We start from the raw sequence: 27,755 nt of genomic DNA, 5'->3' as shown, positions 1-27,755 counted from the left end.
TCTATGACCCCCAAAAAAAACCTGGCTATGTGAACCAAAATGACAAAAATAACATCTACCTTTAAAAAGAAGAACATGGTGTCAGTATGACTATGATTTATTTACATGATGTAAAACATTACTCTAACAATGGACATCTTAACCATTGGTTGGTTGTACAAATGTACGTGGCTTAGTATATTATAACTTAATGAAAATTATCAAAAAAAATCACTTGAGTTCTAGGATTCTGTTTAAAAAAATCTTAATAAATAAAATAGAAAAGCTTACTTCAACAGATAATGCTTTTCTTCTATTGATTAAATGACCACGAAGTGATGAAGTGTGTTATATAGTTAATGACAAGAACTATAAATATTATTCCCTAAAGTAAACTTTTGTACTCAGTGCAAATGAAACAAACATACATTATAAATGCTCAATAAGGTAGAAATAGTCCACACTGTTTAACTTCCCCAAACAATCATTGGAATGCAACCTATTTATAAAGTATAAGAGTGAAAATTGGAGTCAAACTATTTCTAGTATCAAAATGTACTTTCAAAAGAAAAGAATTTACATGGTTCATAATTCTTGCTCAATACTACACAGAAATGTTGATGGCATTATATCATTCTTTACAAATAGTTAAGGAATAACTGCTTTATTTTTTTCGTCTATGAAGAAATAATCTCAATCACATGGTGTACACTAAATTACTGGAGTATCAGGTTATTTTCAAGTGTGGGCCTTAAGCACTGAGGATATTTTAAATAGATCCAATAAAAAATGTAACATTTATTCTTCATTATTTAATTTTAGTATCAAAATTCAATGAGTAGACCGTTGAAAAAGGTTGATGGCATCAGAGTCATATTCAAAATGTGGTCTATGAGATGATACATAATTTTTATCCAATCAGAAAGCATGTTACTTCTGAAATAATGTAAGATAGAATACATTAGAACATTTTATCATGACACTGAACGAACACAAGTGTTTGCCAATTATGTCCAAATTTAAGTTCGCTCTGGATTTCCCCAATTGAAAGCATTCAAAATAAAAAAACTCATTAAAATTCATGTTAGCTACACTTGGGTATATTAATTTAAAACCAGAATATGTGTGTGTGTGTGTGTTTAACTAAATTTATTTTAGTGTAGAAATACTTATGGATCAGATTTCTATAATCAGGTTTAAGCATAAGAGTCTTTTATTGATAAGTTTACAGTCTTAACACTGTGAAAAACCAATTACTATGTTTTGGAATGTGAGTTCGAACACATTCTCAAAAAAATCAATGGGTTGTGGCCAGACCAACAAGCCCCATTAAATTAAAACTTATCTGTCAAATAAAGACATAAAAGATTCTTCATAAGAACACAATGTTCAATAAAAAAAAACATTCATATACAACAACAAAAAAATATTTCACTGTGTTTCCATGACAACATCCTCACATTATAAAAAAAGTGTCCTTTACGTCATTTACTCTTTCATCCTGCCAATGATGTGTTATGGACCTGAAAAATAAAAGAAAAATAACTGAACCCTAACTGCTGTAATTAATGCATCAGTTATTGGAATGTGTAAATGTCATGTCATCCCACCCCCCTCATTTAATAAAGTTAGAACAGAAATGTTAGGTGTCCACCATGTTAAATCAAATTATTTTCAAAAGACGTAAGAGTGTGGTAACTTTGTTGGAGAATAGTTCTGAATCTAACATGGCTGAAAGTGCAAGACGAATACATCTTTCAGATATCCAAGGGAACGACTTAGTTCCACAACTAGGTGATTACTTACACAAGGGCATCAGAGATTTCATAGTCATGTGTGGTGTTTGGTTCTTTTTCTATCTATAATAATTAGTTTTATGGTCTGAAAGCCCTGCTTGCAAAAATTCTTTTATACTATCAAGGGACCATGGAATGTCTCATTGTAATGTCACAAAAGTCACATTTTAACTTACCCATGGGTAAAAAAGGAAAATTTCAAAGGGCTTAAAAAAGGAATACCCTGTCTCAAGTGAAAAGATACAATGAATATTAAATGAACACAATACATACAACATCAGAGATGAAATGTTCAACCATAGGATTCATGTAGAGGAATCCAACATCTTTATCTCATCATTTGTATGAACATTACAGGTTTTTTGTCAAGTCTTTACCCAGTGCTATACTACTGTTATACAGAAAGACTAATCAAGGGAACCAAAGCTATAGCGGTAATCAAAAGAATGCAATCCAGGGACAGACCAGACATGGAAAACAGATATATACAACAAAGAACATAACGTAACTAAAATCATACATATAAAGTAACAAAAGCAAATGAGCAACTCGAACTCCACTAATTAAGCAATAAACACATTTAGGTGCAAAGGATATCATGATTTAACAACTCACGAGATCATTTTTATACTGAGACAAACTGCTGATTGAGGTCATAAATTATATCTCAGAGGTTAATGAATCATGATATCAACTAAAACCTATTGTATTTTTTTTATTACATGAATACTTGTTCATAAACTATCTTAAATGAAAAACAATTTCCTGATACTATATTAGTGTACATGTTGAAGCTTTCACAAAGAAATGAACATCTCACTTGCTCTTTACGATGATTTTCATTGTAATTTGTATTTAGGAGCTTCCTATCCCAGTCATTAGATTTGGTACTACTGTGTTGGTAACTAGCCAACAAGCCTTCTAATTAACTGATGCATACTCTATTTCAATTTCAATCTTGGGATGAAATTTTTAAGAGAAACATCTTAATGTAATTTTTTTTGTGATTTTGCTGATAGAAGTATAACCCAGGATCAGCAACATGTTTTAATCATGGTCTAACATGTATAAACATCATTTCCTGGATTATTCTTTCAGTTGATTTTTTAAACAATGGCAAAAATAGTCAGTCATGGTGAAATGTATCTGATCATAGGTAAATTTTTATTGGGTCTGGTAGAATTTTTTTCAAATGTTCACAATTTCTTGTAGAACACATAGAAAAAAAAAGTCAAAATAACCATTCAGTCAGACAGATTAAAATTCTATTCCACCAAGTCTGAGAATTTGGTTATAATCACACTGTAACTGAAACAAATGTGCCTAGAAGTCACAGATGCCCCTTAAATTGATTGGTTGACTGACTGTTGATGTTTAATGCCCAAGCATCAGTATTTCAGCTATATCCAGGCAATGAACATGAAATGGATAATAAAATGAAAAGTCCACAAATTTTGATTGCCACTGGAAATAAGGAGGGGGGGTGGGGGGAGGGCAGGGTCAGGCAATTTAGCCTCCTATGGTGGACCACAAAGGTTCCTACTCCTATATACCACTGCTGGGTTCTTTAATGTGCAAGGAAGATGGCGTCTTTTCCAACAAGTTGCACCACTATTGTTCGTAGTCATGTTTTGCGTATTACGGCCTGATGACCCAGCATGTAGCATGCCAGGATTACCCCATTCCACCAACAGGGGCACACAACCCAATTGCTCGTTGGGCAGAGTGCCCTAGCCCGTGACCACGGTTCTGACCACTATTTAGTTGCCTTCTATGAAAAGCTTAGCACTGTAATAGGCATATCCTTTTTGACACCACAACCCGTACCAGCCCCTTACCTTGAACTTAAATGACCTAAAGTAACCCATCAAGTATAAGGGTAATTGATAAGACACAGGGTCAGATATATAGGCTTATCATATTTTTGGGTAGATCACTAAAACTATACCCATCTTGAGAGCAATGTTAACATTAAAACCCTAGTAAGTAAAGTTACATCAGAGATGAAATGTTCAATCATTTCAAACTTTCTGTAAGTTCAATATAAAGTTGTGATGTTTGACACTCACAGCTATATCTTACATTAATAAGTGGATTAGCAATTAGTGTTATTAACTGAGTTTTGGCTAAGACAACCTCCCTAACCCATGTCTGCAAGAACAACCAACTAAATCATGTCCATATGGATCATTTACAACATATTTTTAGTCTATATCTCAAATCACACATTATTCAGAAATTGAACACAATCTTGTCAAAATACCTTTTTTTTCACTCTTCAAATTATAAAAAGAGAAAAAGAAAAAAACAGATACTACTATGTACTTTGTACGCACATCCTTTGGCTTTCCTGATCATCGTTAGGTGATCTGTTCATTCAACAATCATAAGTACTAAAGGGTATTATTCAAAAGCAAATATCAATACCAATGTAACTATAACAATCAATACTGCTATCAAGTGTCTTAAGATCTAAAGTAATACGGAAGTCTGGATCAGTAGAATGTTTTAATCACTGTCAATCTTGAGTCTAACATGTGTAAGCATCATTTCCAGACTTCAAAGTAGAACATAAAGGCTAATCATTAAACACATGTACATGTATGTATTGTATAAATGTTATCAGGAAATAAACACTCAATTCAAATCTCTACTGAAATCAACTGCTAGAAATAGCTTAAATTAAGTACAAATCCATATACATGTATACAAATTGAGAGGCGATTCTTGGGAGTAGAAAACCCAAAAGGAACAAATGATGCATTTCCAATCTACTTTTACCACGTAACAGTCCTTTCTGCGGACTGAACAGTATTTTGGAGAAAAAACCCTACACATATCTCCTACTAAAATCAACCAAATTAATCAGGCCAAGTCAGATTTTTCACAAGGTAGCATGTTAAAGAGACACATTAGTCAAAGAAAGCAAATGAGTTTAACTTTATGTCTGATATGACACATGCTTGGTACTGAATGAGTGACTAACTTTCTGAAGTCTTAACTTGAGTTGATCATATAACCCAAATACCACTAAGTCAGCTCAATTGAGTATGACACAAATTCTAAATGTACATCAGAGATGAAAAGTTAAATCATAGGATTCATGTAGGGAAATCCAACATCTTTAACTCATCATTTGTTATTTAATGCATGTTAAGGCCTCATTTCCCCTTTCTTTGTTTGATGCATGAAAGATTTATTATCAATTCAACTTAACCTGTCTTGACACATATAACATCTGGTTGAGGCAGTCCAACTTTCTAAGTAGGTACCAAAGCTGTAACTCAGTTGAATTTTAAATCAATACTTATATTGTAGGGTTTTATTTCACAATCACAGGTTACTGTTATGACTAGTCTACTTCAAATGAATGGCTAGAAACAGCACAATTCTTACAAGACATTAAATGTGGATAATATCAGACTTGAGTAACAAACTTCTACCTTCAATTATTTCAGAGATCAGAAAAGTCATGAAGTAATACATGGGTCAACCTTAGAGAAATATTTCTTAGTAGTATAGTATCAATAAAACCACACAGGAATAACCAACAATGGTGCATTCAGATACACTGGCCCTGGAAAATAGTATTTCAATTCCTTTTAAAAAAACACAAAACTAACAATAACATAGATTGCAAATTTCAATACGCTGCACATGTTTTTGAAGGAAAAACCTCTAAACAGCAGCACTATAAACAAATATATATATAGAAAGATCTTAATCCAAAAAGTAATTTATACAATAAGTACTAAACACCAAAACTACGAAAATAGGAGGCCATATCCATCATTAACCTTTAAAATCATCTATCATAATCAGCAAACAAGAATTGAAGCCTGAAACTACTGTATCAGAGATGAAATGTTCAATCATAGGAATCATGTAGGGGAATCCAACAACTCATCATTTACAGTCAGTTACTTGTATTATTAACAGCTTTCTCAACAAAATTAATTAAACCAAATTCAAGAAGAACATGTCCTTAAGTAGAACTCCAGCTAAGAATCATGAAAAACGTGATTCATGGATGAAAAGCCTATATATTTTTATTTTTGATAATTCTTTTGAATTGCCATAGTAAACAGAAATTAACATTTGGTGTGTAATATAACCCATGTTCTTAGGAGATAAAAATTACATAGAATGCACTGTAGATTTAAAAAATAATGGAGATAACTCTGTAAATGACACTCAAATCAATACAATATTGGATTCTCAATGTTGATTATCACCTAAGAGCAGTCAGATTGTGATGAATAATTACATATTTCATAATAAAGACCTATAAAACAACTTAAGAAAAATAAAAATATGTAGCCTTTTTTCGGGGTGTATCACTTTTTTCAGATTTTGCATGATTCTTACAAAGACTACTACTTAAGAAAACATATTAAGTTTTTTGTGGCTTTATTTTCTGTGGCATAAAATTCATGCAATATTTCAGGAGAAGAAACTACTGTTATTCAAACAGATCCTGCTTTGTAATACTACAATAGGCCAAGTCAGATATTTAATGTGCTAGTTTACAGAAGTAATATTCCACAGAGAGTTATGTTTCCTAGACACATTAGTCCTACTCAAATGAATGCAACTTAATATCTCATTAAGCCACATGCTTGGGATTGAATAAGTGACTACCATTTCTTTAGTCCAATAGTAGAGGGATGAATTACACTTGAGAAGAGCACAATTCCATAAGAGAAGAGAGTCAGTTTCTCATAGTTGACCTTAAGTTAATGTTAATTTCTATTCAGTATGAAAAATGTTCGTAAGGTACATCCGAGATGAAAAGTTCAATCATAGGATTCATGTAGGTGAATCCAACATCTTCATCTCATCATTTGTTATATAAAACATGTAAAAGCCTTGTTTCATTTTTATTCTTTATATATGTGGAAGTATTGATTCAATTTAACTCTACCTAACAACAGATATTTTTTGATATGTCTGCCAGGATCAGCATGAAATTCTAATCATGGATTATCGTGAGTCTAACATGTAGGAACATCATATCCCAGCAGAACCATTTTTGAGAGATTTATCAACATATAAATTTAAAATAAACATCATAATTCTGTTAGTAAATTATCATTGGTTATTTTGACTTATACTATAAATAAGCCACCCATTCACAAGGATCTGACGACCAATAAACCTCCCAGATAAATCACTCTAACATGTATATCACCCTCTTAACTAAAAAATCATTACCAAATTTACAGGTACAAATGTATTCTGTATAATATTATGCAGTGTCTGTAATACCATCCTCGACTGCAACTAGGATGGAATAGTAATTAGGCATGACATACCTCTGTAACACTATGAATATGATACCATTATATAAAGCATTAATATTGTATTACAACATGGTTATAGGTACATACAAAATATGTTTGCAAGTTTCAATAGTTTATTTACATAATTTTGCTTCTATTTCTCTTCATGATAAGCCTGAGTCACTGAAGTTGTGGCAACATTTTCAATGCCATAAAATAACTTAACTGCCATTGTGAAACATGCATACATGTGGTAACACAAGCATGGTATCTGTTCACTTAAGGCTGTTTAATATGATACATCACAATTAGTTTTATAATCTTATCATTTTCAAGATATCTAATTTTGCCAGGATCAGTGTGAAATTTTAATCATGGATTATCTTGAGTCTAACATGTATAAACATCATTTCCCAGCATGATTCACTGATAACACTGTCTTACTATAATTGGATTTAAGTACAGTCAGTTTTGTTGACACAACATCAACAAATTGGTAATAATTTGAAGATGGACATTTTTTTTTTAGTTACACAATAATTAACTCATAACTTGATAAGAACGTACATGTACATTTATCATATATACTCACCTGTATTTTTTGGACAAAATTTTATTAATTGCTAGGAAGGATTCAGACATATAGACAAGGCCTAGCTTATGAATAAAAATTGTCAGCTTTAAAATGTCAAAAGTTTGTTCACTGCCAGGAATGTGACCCTAATATTGAACAGCCAGATTGGTGCCATTCACCCCAATGTTAAATTACCAGGGTATAAACGTCAGTTTAATGAAGACCGTCTTCATCTTCTTCCTTTTTAGAGCAAAAATATGATGCGGTAAAAGAATGTTTTGTCTAAACTTACTGATGTTTTTGTATTTCCCACTAATCCATCTTGTGTATTAGTTTTTACTTGTGTACACTCATATAGCCAAAATACCAAAAGTGTAATAAAAATAGACCCAATAATGTACCATAATTCGTGACAAAATTAATCAGTAATTCAGTTTGTAATTACAATTCATTTTATGAATTTCTTTTTCTTCAAGATAAAAAGCTCTTTAACTTACTGAAATATCTTCCAATAAGTTGTTAGAGTATCATAAATTTTCTGTTTTATTCTTTGATGTTCACTATATTTGTGATTTTAATTTGGGTTATTGGTTGCATCAGAATTAGAAAGAATGAAAAAATGGCCATATTAAAACAATCCACATGGCTAGTCAAAAATTTAGTTATTTACTACTATAAAAACAACTCTGGCTTGTAATTACTTATTTCAACATTTATTAAAGTTATCAAAACAAATAGGTATACTAAATCTAATTAAGGCTAAAAACCACTAATTCCACTTCCCATAGGCTTCTATGCTTATTTCACAATATTCAATGGCTTCTCTGGACTTTACCTGAACTTTAACCTGCAGAGGACTATATATCAGCATGATTCTACATATATCAGCTCACAATCCTCAGAATGGCATGTGGGGTTAGCAGACTTGCAGTGCAGTACTGGTCACCGGAAGTGAAGTGTCTATAAATAGCATGGGAAATCCCAGTGTTTTCACAAGATAGGGGTATATTTAGAAATCATTATGGAGATCAGGCTTCACATCACAAGAAGCAAAATGCACCTATAAAATGTACAGAAATGTTTTTTCTTTCAGAAACTGTTTAAAATTTTGTAAATGAGATTAGAACTTTTTTCACAGCACTATGAGGAACAGGGGTAATTTCTGCTTAGGACTATTTTTGCGTATGTTCCAAATGCTCATTGGTTGAATTGGTGGTCTGTAACCTAAAAGTAATGTTTGCAATGCAGCTGTCAGAAATCTGTCTGACTTACAAGCTGGTCAAGGCTAGGTTCCAGAAATTTTGGGCTGAAAAGGGGGGTCTGACTTGTAGGCAAATTGACTTATACTTGAGGATATACAGTAAGTCAAAGATTAAAAACATTAAAAGAGTAGAAAGTTAGTTGACGAATCTAAACTAATGAGGCAGTAATACAGCTTGTCATTACAATTAAGAAAATTACAAACAAAATTAATTTCTCAGTTTACAGAGATGATTTTGACTCTGCTCACAAAACAAAAGAGTTGAGTACACTAGGAAAAAGATAATTATTTTTTTTTTGAGGAAAGAAAAAATCACATCACATCCATTATCATACCTTTCAATGATTTTCTTCAGTGACCATTTTTTCATAATTGCCAGCAATTAATTTTTTCTAAAGTACATTGATCTTGGAAAAATGATTTTTTTTTTATACAGTATATAAAATTCCTTAATTGAATTTTATTCATCTGAACTATTACTTTTTTTAAATAATCTTACAAGTATGATTTTATTCTATCTCCTGGGTTAAGTTTAGAAGTTCTTAGGCCTACTTCATTTCAAAAATTACATCAGAGATGAAATGCTCAATCATAGGATTCATGTAGGGGAATCCAACATCTTTATCTCATCATTTGTATGAACATTAATAAACTGCTTTAGTCTTTTATAAGGAAAATACAGATTTGTATAAACAAAAAACTTGAAGAATCAGGAACCTAACATAACACTAACAAGTATAGAGGACTTAATCAATGAAGACTATGTGGTGACCTGTAGAAGTTAAATTATTCATTGCTGGACTTGGGACTTAATCATTGAAGACAGTGCGGTGACCTGTAGAAGTTAAATTGGTCATTGCTGGACTTGGTACTTAATCATTGAAGACTATGTGGTGACCTGTAGAAGTTAAATTATTCATTGCTGCACTTGGTACATGCGACTTAATCAATGAAGACTATGTGGTGACCTGTAGAAGTTAAATTATTCATTGCTGGACTTGGGACTTTATCATTGAAGACAGTGCGGTGACCTGTAGAAGTTAAATTGTTCACTGCTTGACTTATGGTGGATGATTATCTCATTGGAAATCACACCACATCTCTTATGTTTATATTAGTGAATTTATACATCTTAAGAATCTGAACTCTTTGAGCCATTGAAACAAGATCAGCTACATTCACAACTTAGCAAGCATGATATTACTGCCACTCCAGAATAAAGCCAACAATTTAAGTTCAAAAAAAAATATGTTTTTTCTGAGCAACAATGGCAAATGGAGCACATGTATTAAAATAAGAGACCAAATAGCTCTGATCTTTGGCCATGCATCTGAACAGGCAATTGCCGCAATATCAAATATCAAAGTATAGTAATACAGACAAATTTAGTATATCATTTAGATCCTTGTCAGGATTCTCTTTGTACAAGGATAAGGATTGCTATTTATGGTAAGTCACATCAGAGATGAAAAGTTCAATCATGGTATTCATGTAGGAGAATCCAAAATCTTTATCTCATCATTTGTGAAAAAAACTACTAAATATAAAAAAAAAATGGACAAACAAAAAGAGAAAAGTGAGACAATAATTCTATAATTCTAATCATAAGATTCTTCGTGCTAATAGCCATTTTTGATTAGTCAAAAACGTTCTTGCCAGAAAGTTCATACTTGCAAGAACTTCACCAGATCATTCATACATGCATGAGCGCCAGTCAACTTGAAACCAATATGGTGGCCATGTAGTTTGAAAGAGTGTGGCAACAACCTAAACGGCATAATATAGCCGTAAAAATAGTTCATTACATCCACATTGATTTTACTGGTACAGTTCGTTTACAAAAAGTAATTTTCAGCTCGGGGGAAAGAAACTTATAAAGGCTTAAATCTGACTGCAAGTAAATTCGCCCCAATATTAAGTTGTCCTAGAACCAGATTCTATAAATATATTTATCGCTTCAACACATTTAAAGGAATAATAATTCCCAAATGTAAGGAGAGAATTATAAGGATTAAACAGCTATTTACGGTCGTTCATGCATGTATGAACAGATCTCTTCACTCTCAAACATCACATAAACGGCATTTGGCCGTTCATTGAGTTTGCAATTGGGAGTTCTGAGATCCGTTCACACATGCATGATTGACCGAAAATAGCTGTTTAATCCTATATTTTCTTTTAACAGTATACCATGACACTAATTCTAAATGAGGTTGAAAACTTAGTTACATCAGAGATGAAAAGTTCAATGTAGGGGAATCCAACATCTTTATCTCATGCTTTGTGAATAAAATACTAAATAATAAAAAAAAATATATAAGACAATACACACACAAAATCTCTAGTAGAAACACATGCATATTCCAATAAATTACCTAAATGTTAAACCTTAAAATAAATTCTTGACCAAATTCTAAGTCATGTACCATGTATGGAAATATATCACTACTTATAAAAATAAATTTTATTTTTTAGGAACAAAAACATGTTGGGGATAATAAAGGAAAGGAAAAGATGAAATGAATAAATTTCATAGTTTTAAATTATTCTTTAAATGATTCTGAATTGCATAAGATTGTTCCAACAATGAGTTTCCACACTTGATCTATGCAGTTTTAATTAAAATGATTGAAATGTTCCTACTTAACAATTATGCCAAAGAGTCCCTTTTCAACACTTGTATAAGTATTTCACAATATTTTCTTCTGTCAGTTGACAATTACTTTTTTGATATGAATACCAGGATCAGTAGAATGTTTTAATCATGGTTAATCTTGAGTCTAACATGTGTAAACATCATTTCCTGGTTACTATATGAAGTTAACAAGGTCAAAATAGAATAAATGTCTGTCTCAAGTTCCATAGTCTTTTTCCTTCATGATCACTGGCTGCCCTAAAATCCCCCCCGCAGACATGCATTTATTGCAGACCCATCAAAATTTTTTTAAGCACATCTGACATTCGGTCAGACACAAGGTGATGACTTGTCTGACCGAACGACAATTTGTCTGACCGAAAAAACTCTGAACAATTTATCGACACGCGAGACAACAGAAGGGACGATATATCAAAGGACGAAATGACGTGTAGCGAATGAACCGGAAGTTACATATTATTGTTTACAATCAAATTGATTGACTATCTCGCTAGACTGTAGACTAATTCACGTAATTATTAAAACGTTCTAGTTTTATTATTCACAAAAACCACTTCAGTTTTGAGAAAATCTTCTTTAACTTAAGAAAAAAACATCGGGCACCCGGGCCGACAAGCAACGTGTATTTACCAGACCCGGGACAATTTTACGGCACAGGTCCGACAGGTTTCGATGGGTCTGTTATTGTTTTTTTTTTGTTAGCACTACTTAAATTATGGTAGTTATATATAAAACGGTAATTTCAGTCAGCCCAGTCTGTGTCAACGATAACTTCAGTCAGCCCTGTCTGTCATTAATGCTTAATATACTTACTTTGTGTAAAAATGAATATAAGATCTAAAACAACAAGTTTATTCATCATCCTCTCCATCATCTCCACTGTCTTTGCTCCTTTTGCTCTGAAATCATACATTGATTGATTGATTAGTTTTACTTCCTGTGGCAGATATTTCAGGAAAGCCAGGACGAGAAAGATTGATCAATGGAACAGACTTTTGTACTAGCCCTTAATACTGATTTAAGTCATGTGGAAGCTCACAGCAGCAACAAATAGTAACCACACTATTTCCTTAATGCAGTGACCAATTTTATGGTATGATTCAAGTGGTGTTGATCACAAAAATTCCTGCACTTTAACTATTGCAGAAATTATACAATAAGAGAACTGATAATTCAGTGAGGGCTGTTCCATTATAGAATATGAGGTACCCATTGATATTCTATTGATGTTTTGTATTAAACTTTATATTTTTGTCAAGAGACCTGAACACTCACCTATATACAAAGAATAAAAGTGCCTTCCCTCTGTCCATCAAGGTTTTAATTTTTTCTACACTATCTTTTTTTTTATTAGAAAGTATTTTGTAAAAAAAGTGTAAAAAATATCATTATCACATCAGAGATGAAAAGTTCAATCATAGGATTCATGTAGGGGAATCCAACATCTTTATCTCATCAGCTGTGAAATAGCTCAATGTACATATTAATTCTTGTCTGACACACAAACAGAAAGGATTACAACATTTTAATGTTTCAGTCTATGCATTTAGTCAGCAGATATACTCATGTCCAAGGTCTAAGGGAGATAACTACAACATTTTTGTCTAGGTTGTGATGTTCTTTTTCCAAAAATACTAAAATTGGCTTATTAAGGTTTAACAAGAATGCTTTGTTGATGATAATCTGCTTAAGGTAGGTCACTCTTATTACTTTATAGAGAGCAGTAATTTTTATATTTTCCCTGAGCAAATATTTTCAATAATTCACAAATATCAATATGCCGTTCACAAAATCTAAAATTTATGTTGAAAATAGCAACCTGCAATGGAGAAAGTCTATATAATAAATAATTAAAATGGTTATTGTAAAAAAAAAACCAAAATATTATCACTTGTGTCAAGAATGCATTAAGATTTAATCTAGGTGACTTTGGTACTCATGATCATATTGTGGTTATTCACTCTTTCCAATTAATTATTCCATTAACAAACAATTCCATCTTTTCTGCATGGATGATTTTAAGAAGACAACAAACAAAGCAGAAATTGGCAAAATCAGAAGTACATATACAGTAAACAAAAGAATCATAATGGTAAAATCTGGATTTGAAACAGCAGAATTCCCCTAAAATGTAAAAAAAAAACAGGGCTGTTTCTGTCATCATGCAAAATCACTGAAACATATTTTTTCAATTAACTTTTAAAGCTTGAAATGATGTTAAATAAAAGGTTAAAATCATTTAAAAGAATTTTTTACATTAAACTTGTATGGTAATATCTAAATTTTTAAAATTTCTTTTTCAGAAAGTTTGTTGAATAAAAAATTCCTTATAGAATATGTATAAGTTGGAAAGAAATTGCTTTTATTAAGGCTCAATTATCGTGAAATCAAGTTTGATTAACTATGTTCTCATGCATTATTATTTAGGTCATTTTAGAGAAAACAAAAAAAAATCTAGGTATGATCTACCTCAAATGAATAGTTTACATGCATTTCATGTGGATAGTTATGGCAGAAAAGTGTGACAATAATTCTATAAATCTTTTTTTAAACAGCATACCATGACACTAATTCTAAAAAGATTTGATAGCTTTGTTACATCAGAGATGAAAAGTTCAATCATAGAACTCATGTAGGGGAATCCAACATCTACAACTCATCATTTGCAACAGTTACTACCTAATTCTTATAGAAAACTGTACAATACCTGTGGTCCATCTGAATCTCTGCCTTTTCTTTTATTTCTTCGTTTATCTTTATTTTTATCACTTAAAATTTTTCGCCAGTGAACAATTTCTTCTTCACCTAAAAAGGATAGCGTTCATTTAATAGCTACACTCCAGATAAGAATCAGGCAAAATGTAAGAGTAATAAAGGGAACCAAGATTATAGCGGTAATCAAAAGAATGTAATCCAGACATGGAAAACAGACATACACAACAAAGAACATAAAGTAACTAAAATTATACATACAAAGTAAAAAAAGTAAATGAGCAACTCAGACTCCACTAAAAACTGGGAGCAAGGACCAGGTGCACCGGTAGATTAGCGTCCTCTGCTTTTCTAGAAACAGCCGCCGAGTTGCTCATAAAAAGTCAAGTCCGGGGTAGACAAACGAGGAAAGGAAAACCATGACCCCTTGAATATATCAGTTTTCATGGTGCTGATGGATACACCATAATGATCCACGAGTTCATAATGACGACCATAAAACTTCTGTAGTGATGACATCAATCTTGCAGCAACATAACCCTGTTCCAGAAGCCTATTTGTTAGAGTTCTAGCGCGATACAAAAAGTCTGCGTAGTTTCTGGCATAACGTATGAGTTGTGATATGAACACTCCATACGCAGGAGCCGAAGGGATGTTGCCACAGACGAAAGGAAAGTTGACAACTCTGAATGAAAAGTCATCACGTTTGTCATAAAGTTTGGTCAATAGTTTTCCTTTACCATCGATTTCTAAGTGTAGGTCAAGATATGAGACTGACTTCACAGTGTAATTCATGGTTGAAAAGCCTACTTATTTTTATTTTTATTTTTAATATTTTGTTTAAAATGTTATAGTAAACAGAAATTAATATGTGGCTTTTCATATAACATGTCTTGATCCGTGTCACCCTCATATATTTGTCAGCACCTAATTTAATAAATATCTAAATACAGTGCACCCTCGAAATATCACCACCTTAGGGACCAGGCAACAGTTTGGCGATAGATCAAGGAAATATTTATAAAAAAAACAATAGCAACTTTAGAAAAAGAGACCTTTGAAAATTGTAGCAATAAGTGATGGACTCCCATTATATAAAGAGGGTGCACTGTAGCGATAAGTGACGGACCCCCATCATATAACATGGGTGCACTTTACAGCATTTTCCAGAAGAAATCCATTAATTAAAGAAAAATATTTGTCAAATATTAAGCAGGTGAGTAAAAATACATTACTTTTAATCCACCGCTCGATGATTACATTTTTGTGTATGTTTCCTATATTTCGCATTTTCCAAGGTATCTATATATTTCATGGAAGAATCAAATTCTCCTGACGCCAATCTTGATTAAAATTATTTATCTAAACTCTTTGGTAAAATTAAGATTAAACATGCTTGTTAATGCTCTTAATTTAATCATCTCAAGAGGAGGACTCAAGAATAAAAATTAGTAGTCGCCCAGGAGCCTATTGCTAGTAGATTCCTAAGTGGTTAAGGAGGAGTTGCACTTGTAAGGTTCCATCATGTAAAACTCTTAATTTGGATTATTTCCCTTAGGAGTCCTCTGACAGTAATTAATTCCTTCATAAACATCTACATATGACACCCAACCTATAAAAATTCATTGGACAGATTCCTATATACCTCCACACACCCTCCCCCCCAATTTATATATCTTGCTAAGTAGTACAAACCTTCTAACACTCGTACTTCGACTTCACAATTATTGATGACTATTTTTCCATCATTAGCTGCCTTTGCTTTTTCTAATGCTTCCTCTGCCTTAGCTTCTTCAAATCTGACACACGCCTATATAACAAATACATAATTTTAGATTAGAATCATTGTATTCTTCTATCAGGGTTTTTATTGACTAGAGTACCCTTTCAGGTCATGCAAATTAAAGTGTGTGTTAAAGGTAAGATGACCAATTTTTGTTGGTGGAAGAGCACAGCCTTGGTATACTTAAGCATCCTGACCAAAGAACTCAAGAGTAAGTCCTAATAATGTCTGGACTACTCCGAGACACATTTTGGGTATGAAAGCATTTCCCCTAATCGCCTTGGTGGTATGCTAACTGGAGAGCACATGATCCTTCTTACTATGAGCAAACGTGTGGAGAAGCACTAATAATTTAATCATGGATGATTAGATACAAGGTCAACAAACAAATCAGAAATTGGCAAGAAATTAAGAAAATATACATTAAAAAAACCAAAGAACTGTGACAGTAAAATCTGGATTTGAAATAATGGATTTCCCCTAAAAAACAAGTTTGTTAATGCAAATGATGAATTGTCCTCTCATTTGATTATCAACTAACATGTTCTGAAAGTATTCAAGGGAACCAAGGTTATAGCTGAAATCAAAAGAATGTAATCCAGGGACAAAGACCAGACATGGAAAACAGACACACACAACAAAGAACATAAAGTAACTGCAAGCATATATACAATGTAACAAAAGCAAATGAGCAACTCAAGACTCCACTAAAAACTGGGAGCATGGACCAGGTACCAGGCAGTAGATGAAACACGGCATAAAATAACTCGTGATTCTAACAGTGAAATTTGACTATTTGTTCTGTAGAGTCAAGCGTTTCAAGAACATTTTGAAAAAAAAAACAAAAACAAAAACAAAAAGTAGTAGTAAGTGCATTACGAGAGCTGATTACTCCTTAATTCTATGATTCTTAAGAAGATTTCTAATGATGTAGACACAATGGTTTGTCATTCCTAACAGCAGAGGCATAGTGTTAGTATTGTTGGATTTTCACATGCATGATTCAGATTTTTAACCATTTTATATGCCTGATTCTAACAAAGACTTCTACTTTAAAATCATCAATTATATTTTTTTTCAATTTTTGACAACAATATCAACTCATTAGTTAGATTTTATACTTGAAAAAAAAGAAGGATTACTTTCAAACCATTTAAAATATAGTCATTCAATATCAAATTATTCAATCAGCAGCATTCAGACAAACCTTAGAGTCTCCAGTATCAAAGTCGACCCAGGCAACAGGGAAGTAGTCGGTAAAATAATTTTTGATTGCCTCCCTTTCTGTATCCATTGCTGTAATGTTACTGATGTGTAAAACTGCTCCAACTGTCATTGCATCAATTACTCTCTAAATTATGAAATTAGGTTTCATTAGGCACTCAATAGATCAGATAAAATGTATCCCATTTTTCTGAATATGTATATGTGAAAATATTTAAGAGATCACAATTTCTTAAATCTTCTGTTTTCTATATACAGTTCAACATTCTGAAGTCGATTAATCTTGTGTTATTTTCCATCGCATTCAATGACAGCTTTTTTCAAGAAGTATAATTTATAAAGAGTTTTATTTTTTAATTCACTATAATCAAATGAGAGCTGCACACATTGTTGTGCTAGGTATACATTGACTTGAACAGCAAGTTGATATCAGACAGCAACCAAAATTATATCCATCTAAACATAATCACATAGCAAACTAGAAATCATTCCTTTTATTTGGAGTTATGGTGACAAAATTCTGATTAAAGGATGGACATATTGATTCCATTCATAAGACACAAGTTTTGAGGTAGTTTTCATTGCGTAAGTACAGATAATGTATTACAAGTATGAGATGTTATTCTTTTCAGTACCTGTCTCTCTTCTTCTTCTCTCTTTTTCTGTTCTCTGTAAAGGAGTAAAACAAAATTATTTGAGAGATAACAGAAACAGATTTATGGACATTTTATAGGATAATACATGTATAATTAATCATTATACTTTAGTATATTTTCTATTATTAACAAAGTGTATTATTTTTCTAATTACTGCAAACAGACATGGTTTTACAAAGCCAACCAAAAAAAAAGAAATTGCGGCATTGTAAGTAAACCTGTGGTAAAAAAAAGAACTGTACTGGTAAATCCATGATTTCAAAGAAACAAATCTGCCCAAAAGGCCTTATTACTCTAATTTCAACAATCATCAATTTATTTCACTTACAAAAAGGTTAACAGTGCCAAAAGGCCTCGCTTATTCTATTGATTCAGATATGATTTTAAGAAGCCAACAAAAAAAAAAGCCAAAATATAAAAGTATAAAGACAATATAAAAGAGAAACATAACAGTAAAATCTGGATTTGAAGAAGTGGAATTCCATTTTAAAGGTGAAGAAAATACTATATCTATTTACACAGTCATTAATCATAAAATCATTAGCAGTGTCATACTTTTATTTCACATTTTCATTTTATCTTTAATTTATTTTCGATTTTGTCGGCTTATCAAATGCCAAAAAGTTGGAATTAAAAGTTTGAGTCTCCCCGTTCCATAGTTGAATGGGGTATAACTCCCACAAATTTCAGTGAATCATAAATTCCTGGTAATGTGTGCAACTCCATATCATATGCTACAAAGTTTCAAAAAATTTGATGCAGAAGTTATTGGCAAAACCAATGTCTACCCATCAAAGTGTGTGTGTGGGGGGGATACATAATTCCACCTACAGTCACAGTGATTTTGTTACTCATTTTCAAAAGTGCCCCCTCTTGTTGGATTTGGGAAGCTAGGGTAAACTGGTACTTTGGGGAGTTTTACATGATTATCAAACAATTTTGCATACAGAAAAATAGCCAATATTCGGAATAAAATTCAGGGTTACAAAATCACTGACAGATACATGAAAAATGGTACTACAGCTTTAAGGAATATCAGTGAAAAAATGTGCCTATGCAAACTGAAGATACATGTATAATGTAGATTGAAGATACATTTATAATGTAGAGTGAAGATACATGTATAGTGTAGATTGAAGATACATGTATAATGTAGATTGAAGATACATTTATAATGTAAAGTGAAGATACATGTATAATGTAGTTATATGATGTGTATAATGTACAGTCAAGATACATGTATAATATAGATTGAAGATACATTTATAATGAAAATTGAAGATACATGTATAATGAACAGTTCTACTTACTCTTTTTTCCTTCTGAGTTGTTCTAATTTTTTCTGCTTCTTCTCTTCTTCCTTATCTTTGAAGTAATCCAGTCTACAATGGAACAAGGATTAATTCAATTATTTGCTATTACTAAATTTCAAGTACAATTCTCTTTTTTCCATTGGTTTACAATCCTTCATGAATACCTCCCTTCCTTCAGAATACACCAGAAACTTTACTTTTCTTACCCTTTCCATATTTTTTTTATACTGAGACTGAAAAAATATAACAGTCATTCCTTATAATTTAGTTTTAATATCAAAATTAATCTAGTATATCATTCTATAAGGTCGATGGCATCACAGTCACATTATTAAATTTTGTCTATGAGATGATTGACATTTTGTTTTTATCCAATCAGAAAGCGTGTTACTTCTGAAATTAATTTTCTTAAACACAAACTTAATGATATTCAGTATAATATAATATACTGCGTACCATCTTAAGCTATATTTTTCCTTTGTGTGGAAATCAATAACACCCTAAACTATAGACAATATGTGTTCGTAACATGTAACTTTGCTGTGATGGCAATGATTAAGAATTAATAATAGAGAATGATTATTGTTTCATGTCTTTATATTTTATGTATTTCAGGATGAAAACAATTGACTAATTAAACACATCCTGCCTTGTACTAGTTCAACAAGCTGAGCCAAATTTCTAGTGTGTTTGCTAACAGAAGCAATAGCACACAGGTAGGCCAGAGTTTCAAATTTGTTTTTGAGGATGAAAGGTCCAGGACCTTTCAAGATTTAAAGTCTATAGTCAACCTAATAAAAACCGAAGGTCCTTAGTAGATTGTACTGTATTGAAGGTCCCTGACCTTTAAAGATTTAAAGTAAATCAAATAAAAACCAAAAGTCCTTAGTAAATGTACTGTACTGAAGGTCCAGGACTCATGTTAATGAAAGTTCTGAATCTCAGAACTACACCAATTTGAACCCTTGTAGGCATGTCACACTACTCAGACACCTTATTCTTACTCTGTGCCAACCAGTCGTCAATCCCCTGTGCTTGGCAGAGAAGCAGCGGGGTATGTAAACCACAATCTTCCACACATAAGCATCAATTTAGGTTTAACATGAGACCAGTGTGGGTGTAGGCTTAACATGAAACCAGCATAGGTGTTGGTTTTACATGAGACCAGCGACAGTGTAGGTTTTACATAAGACCAGTGTTGGTGTAGGCTTAACATGAGACCAGTGTAGATGAAGATTTTTTTCAGTTACATTGTCCTTACTTTGTTTTTCTTTCAAGAATATTGTCTTCATATTTGACTTCTGGTAAGGTCATGAACCTGTCCATGCTATCCTTTGCTCCAAATGTTGCATATACTGAACCCTGAAAAAAAAGAAGTTTTTTAATGAAGGTTAATTAGGTGGTACAGTACAAGTTAAATATTTAAGTTCACATAATTGGATATGGATATTTTGTATGCTCTTCAGCTGTCCCTTTGGGTGTACTCAAGTACTTAAAGTGCAAATCTCCATGATCATCTACTGATGTGAACTTTTGAAAAGAACTTATCCCTGATAGTAGTCCAATTATTTTATTAACCAGTCGATTACCTTCAGGATATATTTGCCTGGTTATTATAGCAACATACTTTGCATTATACTTCTTCCATTATAGGTTTAACCAGTCATTACGACTTATTATGACCTCTTGGACCAGTAATTATGACTAATTATGGCTTTCAAGAATGGTCCAATATGACTTAAATGACTTCTAAAATAGGTCATGTCACATCATTAGATAAGCAAAAACAGGTACAAGTGTTGTGATGTGAATTTCATTATGTAAATATAATTTCCTGTAAAAGCTGCATTACCAATCATTTTCATATATTTTTGTTTCTGTTGAAATATGCCTTAACTTTGAATTTTTTCTACTAAATTGTACTTTTCCTGCATAATTTCATTTGATATCCACAAATAAAATGCATTAAATACATGAAATAAGCGTCTATATATTTGTCTTGCAAGACAAAAACTCAACCTAGATAAATTTGTATGCATGTGACTTCTGGTGACCTTAATCTGCCCATGTGCTGTAAGGGTCGCTTCTTTAATAGCAAATCTGATTGCAGAGCAAAAGTGATTATTCAACAGCAAGGAAGACCAACCGACTCAAGCCATAAAAGAAAAAAAAATTGAATGTAATGCTTTTTGAAATTTACTTATTGTGATATAATGTGGCACAAATATGGTCATTATCTATTTGAAAACCTATCAAGAAATAGATGAAATGAAATGAAAACAAGACATGTGCTTACCTGTGTGTCTGTTATTGTTATTTTTTTAACAAAGTTTAAAGTATTTTTAACCCAGATGAATGTCCTGTCAGCAGTCTTCGAAAGTAATTGCGAAAAATAATTAGATCTGAGCTATTGACCTTCTCTGATTAAAAAAACATTGTTTTCACAATATTCTGGAGGTATTATCGACATTTATTGCTTCAATTGCATTACTACAAACTTATCTCATTGAATCAACAAAATTCAGTAGAATTAAAACTGAACAAATTTGGCAGCTTAATGCAGCTTTAACATGATACAGAAATAAACTAAAATAATTTTATTTTAATGTTGAACTGAGTAAATGTATTCATAAAATGTATTGTTACTGAAGTTTCATGTATGTGTTGACTTAAAAGCAAATCAACATTTTTTTTTTAAAACTGGTTAATCAATGTAAGAAGATGTGTGTTTCTTCTCATAATGGACCAGTAATATATCCTTCATCTGTAATAATGGCTCTTGGAAGACTGCAACTGTCCTCACCATTGCCTCGGACCATTACATTCTTCCTTGGGCCATTATTACAGACCTTGAACATATAACTATTCCATTATGGGAAAACACATTTATAAATATTACATTTTTAATCATAGGGCCAGAACAAAGTCACATAAACCATAATATTTTCTTAACCATTATCTTGATATTGTTACAAATTTGAAAAAAAGAATTAGTTGTTTTGATTCAAGTGTACATTTGGTAGAACCTTGAAGGTCATCAATATACCAGGTTTTAAGAGTCTTTTCTTTGGAATTCATATTTTGAATTTGGTACCAGATTTCTTTGTTGATGCCATCATAATGACGTCAATAAGGTTAATTGGTATATACTGGGAATAAATCTACATATATTTCCTAACAAAAGCAAAACAATCACATCTATTGGGACAGCAGATTCGAAGAAAGGACATTTGAAAATAACTTTTAGAACCTACTAAAAAATGTTTCAGGCACTTTTTCCTCACAAAAGTCAACATACAATGGAAATATACTCTGGTATATTTAAAATGGATGTTGTGTTAATGTAAAAAGTAAGTGACATTTCACAGGAAAAAGATTTCACCTGAGTATCTGTGATTTGAAAAGATGTGTGCCTATAAAAAAATTAGACAATATTCTTGCTTCCCTACCTACTCTAGTTTTTTGTGCCTACCTTAAACATTTTATGCCCATTTTATCTCAAGCACTGTTAAAGTCCAGATCGTTTTCCTATTAACTCAATGTAAATTATTTTTGAAAAATTAAATAATATCCCTACCTACTTATCCTATTTTATTTTCCTTGCTGATAGCAGGATATAAGACTATTATTTTGTTTTTACCTTACTAGGATAATCAGTAAAAGCATTTGACAAGTTCACTGGCTTATTAAAAAGAAGAAAGCTTTCTCGTCCATGTTGCTGAAAATGTGATACTAAAAATTCTTTTCAAATTCAATGAGTGCTTTGGCCTAAATCAAAATAATAACTGTTTACTCTTCCCTTACTCATGATGCTCACTGAGTCAGTAGATATGGAAATCATTTTTTTGTACAATTCACAATACCCAAGTTGGATTTAAAACAGTCAATAACGATGTTTAATTTATTTAAAAAAAAAACAAAAAATTCATGGACAATAAGCATAACATTTTTTGTAGGGTAATTTTTTCTGGGTATGTAGGAAGGTAAAGAGCACACTAAAGTTGTATTAATTAAGGCATTATCTTTAATATTTCTTGTCTTCTGCTACTTTCTATTGATTTAAGAAGAAAAAATAATATTCTTTCACATGTATTTTTTTTTGGACTAGACAGACTGATATTTTGAATATTTCGCAAAAAAGGACTAAGTGCAAAATTAACAATTCCTCTAGAAATATTGGAAGGGTGGTGTATAATACCCCATACAAACCTTGAATTCTCTATCAGGTGTCCTCCTCATGAATACTGTATCAACAGCACCAATATTTAACTTCTCAAGGAATGCTAATATTTTGTCTAAGCTAATTTTCTTTGGAAAACCTTTCTGGAAAACAAAAGAATTTCAGTTTTCTATTAAGATTATTTATTTCAAATTATGTAGTCTTTAGTAGCCTTTGAAAGGGATTATAGAGGAAAATAACACCCATCTCAGCCCTTTGACTTCCTGAAAACAAAAAAACTGGAAATTATTCATTACTGGAAATACTGTGAAAAAGCCCATAACGAACCCCTGCATAAAATGGACTAAATAGTTAGATAATCTTCTTTGCAGACATCAAAACAATAATTAGGTACTGGAATCTGTAAGAATCAAACAAAGTTGAAAATAATGTACTCAGAAATAGTGCATGAAGTTGACAATGTTTGCACATAGTTAACTGTCTTTTGAAGAATATTCTCTATTTGAGTTTATTTCTCTTTAAAGTGTCAGATGATGAAGATAGGTGAGTTCTCAGTTACTAAAGAATGAAAGGGGAAAAGTATGTAATCTCCCTTTGATAATGAAATTACATGCATTTCATATAATTTAATTTATACCTGAATTACTGACACTTAAAAGAAGAAGTGAATCCATTTCTGCACTTCAGGTAACATTTGGAATAAGATTGTGTATTTTTTTCGCTATGATTCACCAACTGCCTCATTCTTTCAGAGAAAAACACTTAAATTCCTTTAAGCACTTACAACATAGGCAGTTCTGGCATTCATATCATCCCTCCATTCTTCTGTATTTTCTGGCATGGGCATATCAGGATTACGTCTTACAAAAACACCATCTTTACTGATCTAAAAATAGAATAAATAGGTCAGGTTATTCCCCATTTCAGGATTTATTCTTACAAAAACATAATCTTTACTGATCTTAAAATAGAATAAATAGGTCAGATTATTCCCCATTTCAGGATTTCTTCTTACAAAGACATCATCTTTGCTGATCTTAAAATAGAATATATATATATGTATATAATTTGAACTTGCTACAGTATTTTATGATACTTAGTAACTGTATATGTTTGGAAAAAATTATTCAACATCTTTCTAAAGTTATTATCTGGAATCTGTCAGGGGATGGATGGACAGACGGACAGACACACAAATTTTCATTGGTTATCACATATTACCTTGCCATTTTATGTAGCCAGTAAAGAGAGAGTCCATACATATGATATTACCTCACCATTTTATGTAGCTGGTACAGAAAGTGCATACATGTGTTTTATGTATCACAGTAAATATAAATACATGTATGGGATCTTCCTAATACAGCTGCCTGTGATCCAGCAGTTAATGGTAGCATCATTGTATAATATACCTACATTAATAAGTCCAGATGTTGCTTTCTTTAGTGCTGTACTGATTATTTTGTGGTTTGTGGTTAGAGCTTTTAATCTGTTAAACCTGGTGAAAACTGCCAGAGCCACCCCTGGTGACAAGATAAGGATGATATATACTGTATGAACAAATCAACTAGGCATGCTAGATTAATAAAAAGTTTACTTTAATACCAGAGGTCATACTACTGGGCAAACGAGGCCAAGAGGATAAAAACATACTCCCTACTGTTCTCTGACAACAAGTTTACTTCTCCCTATTTTCCTGAAGCAGATTGGACTATTCCTCGGAAATAGTATGTGTCTAATGTCAACTAACTTGAAAGTTCTAAATGAATGGACCTTGTTCTGATAAGCGATAAGCGACACATATATTTGTACATTCCAGCTAAAAAAAATTGCTATACATGTATGTAGCAGTATGTATCTAGCTTCTAGTGAAATGTCAAATACTTATATACACACAAAGGTTCAAATTCACATTCAAGACTGGAAGGTCCTGGACTTTTTCAATTTTGAAATCATTTGAAGAAAACCTAAAGTTCCCAAAAAAGTACTAATAAAACAAGTTGAAGGTCCATAACCTAGTTGTATGAAAGACATTAAGAGTAACAGACCTCAGGCGAACACTAATTTGATCCTTTACATCAGCAATCCTAACTAAGTTTGAAGAGGCAAAATTAAAGGGCAAATAACTCAGTCAAAAACCTCATTTATCTCAGATTCTATTGAAAAATTTCTAGACAAATCCAATGACGCACAGATCAAATAATGGTATTACATTGTCTGATCGGTGGAGTTTTAACATGCACATGTTAATGGATACAAAAGCGCAATTATTCACAATGCAACTTCCATATGGGGGGTCCTGACTTAAAATCTAAAAATAGATCTGGGTGAAATTTCTCTAATCTAATGCAATGTTGCTAAAATACACCCATATAACTTTTAATTTTGAAATAAAAACCACTATGTCATGCGGCATTTCTGCCCATAAATTCGTGTTCAAAAAGGAATTACTTTTTCAAACATCATTTTTTCAGTAGCCACCCTAAGCCTTAAGTGCTCCATAAAATACACATGGGCTGCTAGCTTTCAAATGCGATACTTTTGGTTCCTTACTGTTCATACATTTTTTTATGAAAACATCATTTTTATTACCCATCAATCGTGAACATTTCTGCATTTTCCACTGGGCTGCATGTTGGGGTAAAGATCTGACTGAATACCGAGGAGACATAATTGTGCTATTGTAGCCTAATGTGAATGACTTGAAATATTATGTGGTTCCAAGAAGGACAACTCCAATTGATTTGTAATTATATCCCCTTGTTTTTTAATATGGCTGACCATGATGCAGTGTGAAAATAAAGTGAACACATTTAAGTGTTTATTCTGTAGAACCAGTTATAACAGCATGTTTCTGATTTTTCCCATTTTTCCCGATTCTTAATACCACATACTTAACAACTATGAGAAAAGTCTACTCAGCAAAGAAGATGGACTCACAAGTGACAAGTGTTAAGGATTGACAGAAGGACCAGAGAATGGCAGAGATATTAGGAACAATAAATGTGACTACATTCCACCACTAACACCGTGAAATCTCAACAATGGCATAAGTAATTTGTTTGTAAATCAGTAATAAAGGATACATCCATCATTGTCCTGCTTGATTTCATCCAGTAAGAATCTATCCCTGGGTAGGTTTACATCTCCAAAGTAGTACTGTCAAATATAAACAACCTATTACATATATGGGTCACTTATTTTTATGGTTATACATGTACTTTCACTTAAGTTATCTTTTAAAACTTGTGTCTATTGGGGCCTAACCAAGACATCTATGACAATTATCTTTTAAATTTTTTGTCTATTAGGCCCTAACCTAGACATATATGACAATTATCTTTTTAACATTTGTCTCTATCAGCCCCTTACCTAGACATCTATCTGAAGTAAGCACAAACAAGGAGAAGTCCTAGCTCATTTCTCCCTCTAGATTATGCCCCGTCTTAATGTTGTATAGTATTGAAATGTGACAGTCTTGACAATACTATAAGAAAATCACCTTATAAGCTTTATATGTATCAACCAGTTGTACTCAGGGTTCTCCTTGGACTCCGTGAAAAGATAATGGGATTTTGTTTACCAACCATTAATATAAAACATTTAATATTTATTTTACAGTGATTTTAGCTTGAAGCAGGGACTAAAGATTAACACAGATATTTCAATGTGATACAATCCCAGTGTTCTAGGATTCCCATATCCCGTCACCCGTGGAAAGTAATTTTTGAGGTCGGGAAAGTCGTAATTTCATACCTACTGACCCGTGGGGAAGTAATTTTTAAAGTTCAGGATTGTTGAAAATGATATTAAGCTTTCCCGTTACTCTCCGTTTATCTCTAAAATCATCCCCGGGGATTTTATTAAAGTAAAGCATCTTAAATTAGATCGTGAAGTTGACAAGTTTGTTATTTTGAATCGTTGTCTTAACGGCGCTTCTTTTAGTCATAACGGTCATTGCAGTAAAACGCTTTCGAGACTTGATTACTAAAATTGCATCGTGACGGTAAAATCGGAAAATCATGATTCAGCTTGTTTTCTCAAATCTATTTACAAAATAGTTACCTTCACTGTTATAAGCAAATCTGATTCTTAGAAAGGATTAGCTCTTATAATATTTACCTTTAAATTTCAAATGTAGGGGAAAGTCAAACTGAAATGTGGGAAAGTGATTTTTTGTAAGCAACTTTCCCTTGGAAAGTTCAGTAGAGCAAAAAATCCTAGAACACTGAATCCCTGAACTAATTTGGGCAACTATTTGATGGATAGATGACCACTGACTGATCGGTTCATATATATTTTAAAAATTGATCGCAACAAATCCAATCTACTACCATTT

The 27,755-nt window shown here is 32.2% G+C and overlaps 1 protein-coding gene across 2 annotated transcripts in view; it reads right to left on the bottom strand.

Moving 5' to 3' along the window:
* Positions 1 to 81: 81 nt before the first annotated feature.
* Positions 82 to 27,755, bottom strand: part of LOC148599128 (lupus La protein homolog) — a 33,620-nt gene continuing 5,946 nt past the window's right edge. The window contains exons 3-15 of one of the 2 annotated variants that reach the window (XR_015918050.1): positions 26,503 to 26,575; positions 24,833 to 24,939; positions 24,201 to 24,302; positions 23,446 to 23,559; positions 20,498 to 20,598; positions 19,234 to 19,305; positions 17,903 to 17,936; positions 17,251 to 17,394; positions 15,956 to 16,070; positions 14,256 to 14,353; positions 12,362 to 12,447; positions 6,990 to 7,058; positions 82 to 1,502 (exon numbers count right to left, since the gene is read on the bottom strand). Coding sequence is in view for 1 of the 2 variants with exons in the window: in XM_088558832.1 (XP_088414958.1) it covers positions 12,400 to 12,447; positions 14,256 to 14,353; positions 15,956 to 16,070; positions 17,251 to 17,394; positions 17,903 to 17,936; positions 19,234 to 19,305; positions 20,498 to 20,598; positions 23,446 to 23,559; positions 24,201 to 24,302; positions 24,833 to 24,939; positions 26,503 to 26,575 (1,008 nt within the window). In the remaining variant the exon portion in view is untranslated. The remainder of the gene's footprint in view (positions 1,503 to 6,989; positions 7,059 to 12,361; positions 12,448 to 14,255; positions 14,354 to 15,955; positions 16,071 to 17,250; positions 17,395 to 17,902; positions 17,937 to 19,233; positions 19,306 to 20,497; positions 20,599 to 23,445; positions 23,560 to 24,200; positions 24,303 to 24,832; positions 24,940 to 26,502; positions 26,576 to 27,755) is intronic. The other variant, XM_088558832.1, reaches the window with a different exon arrangement.

The sequence above is a fragment of the Perna viridis genome, chromosome 13 (assembly GCF_037379345.1).
Source record: "Perna viridis isolate PV_CMFRI_1.1 ecotype Kerala chromosome 13, ASM3737934v1, whole genome shotgun sequence".
NCBI lineage: Eukaryota > Metazoa > Mollusca > Bivalvia > Mytilida > Mytilidae > Perna > Perna viridis.
The sequence above is the reverse complement of the archived record's forward strand: the minus strand, read 5'-3'. Positions and strand labels throughout refer to the sequence as shown.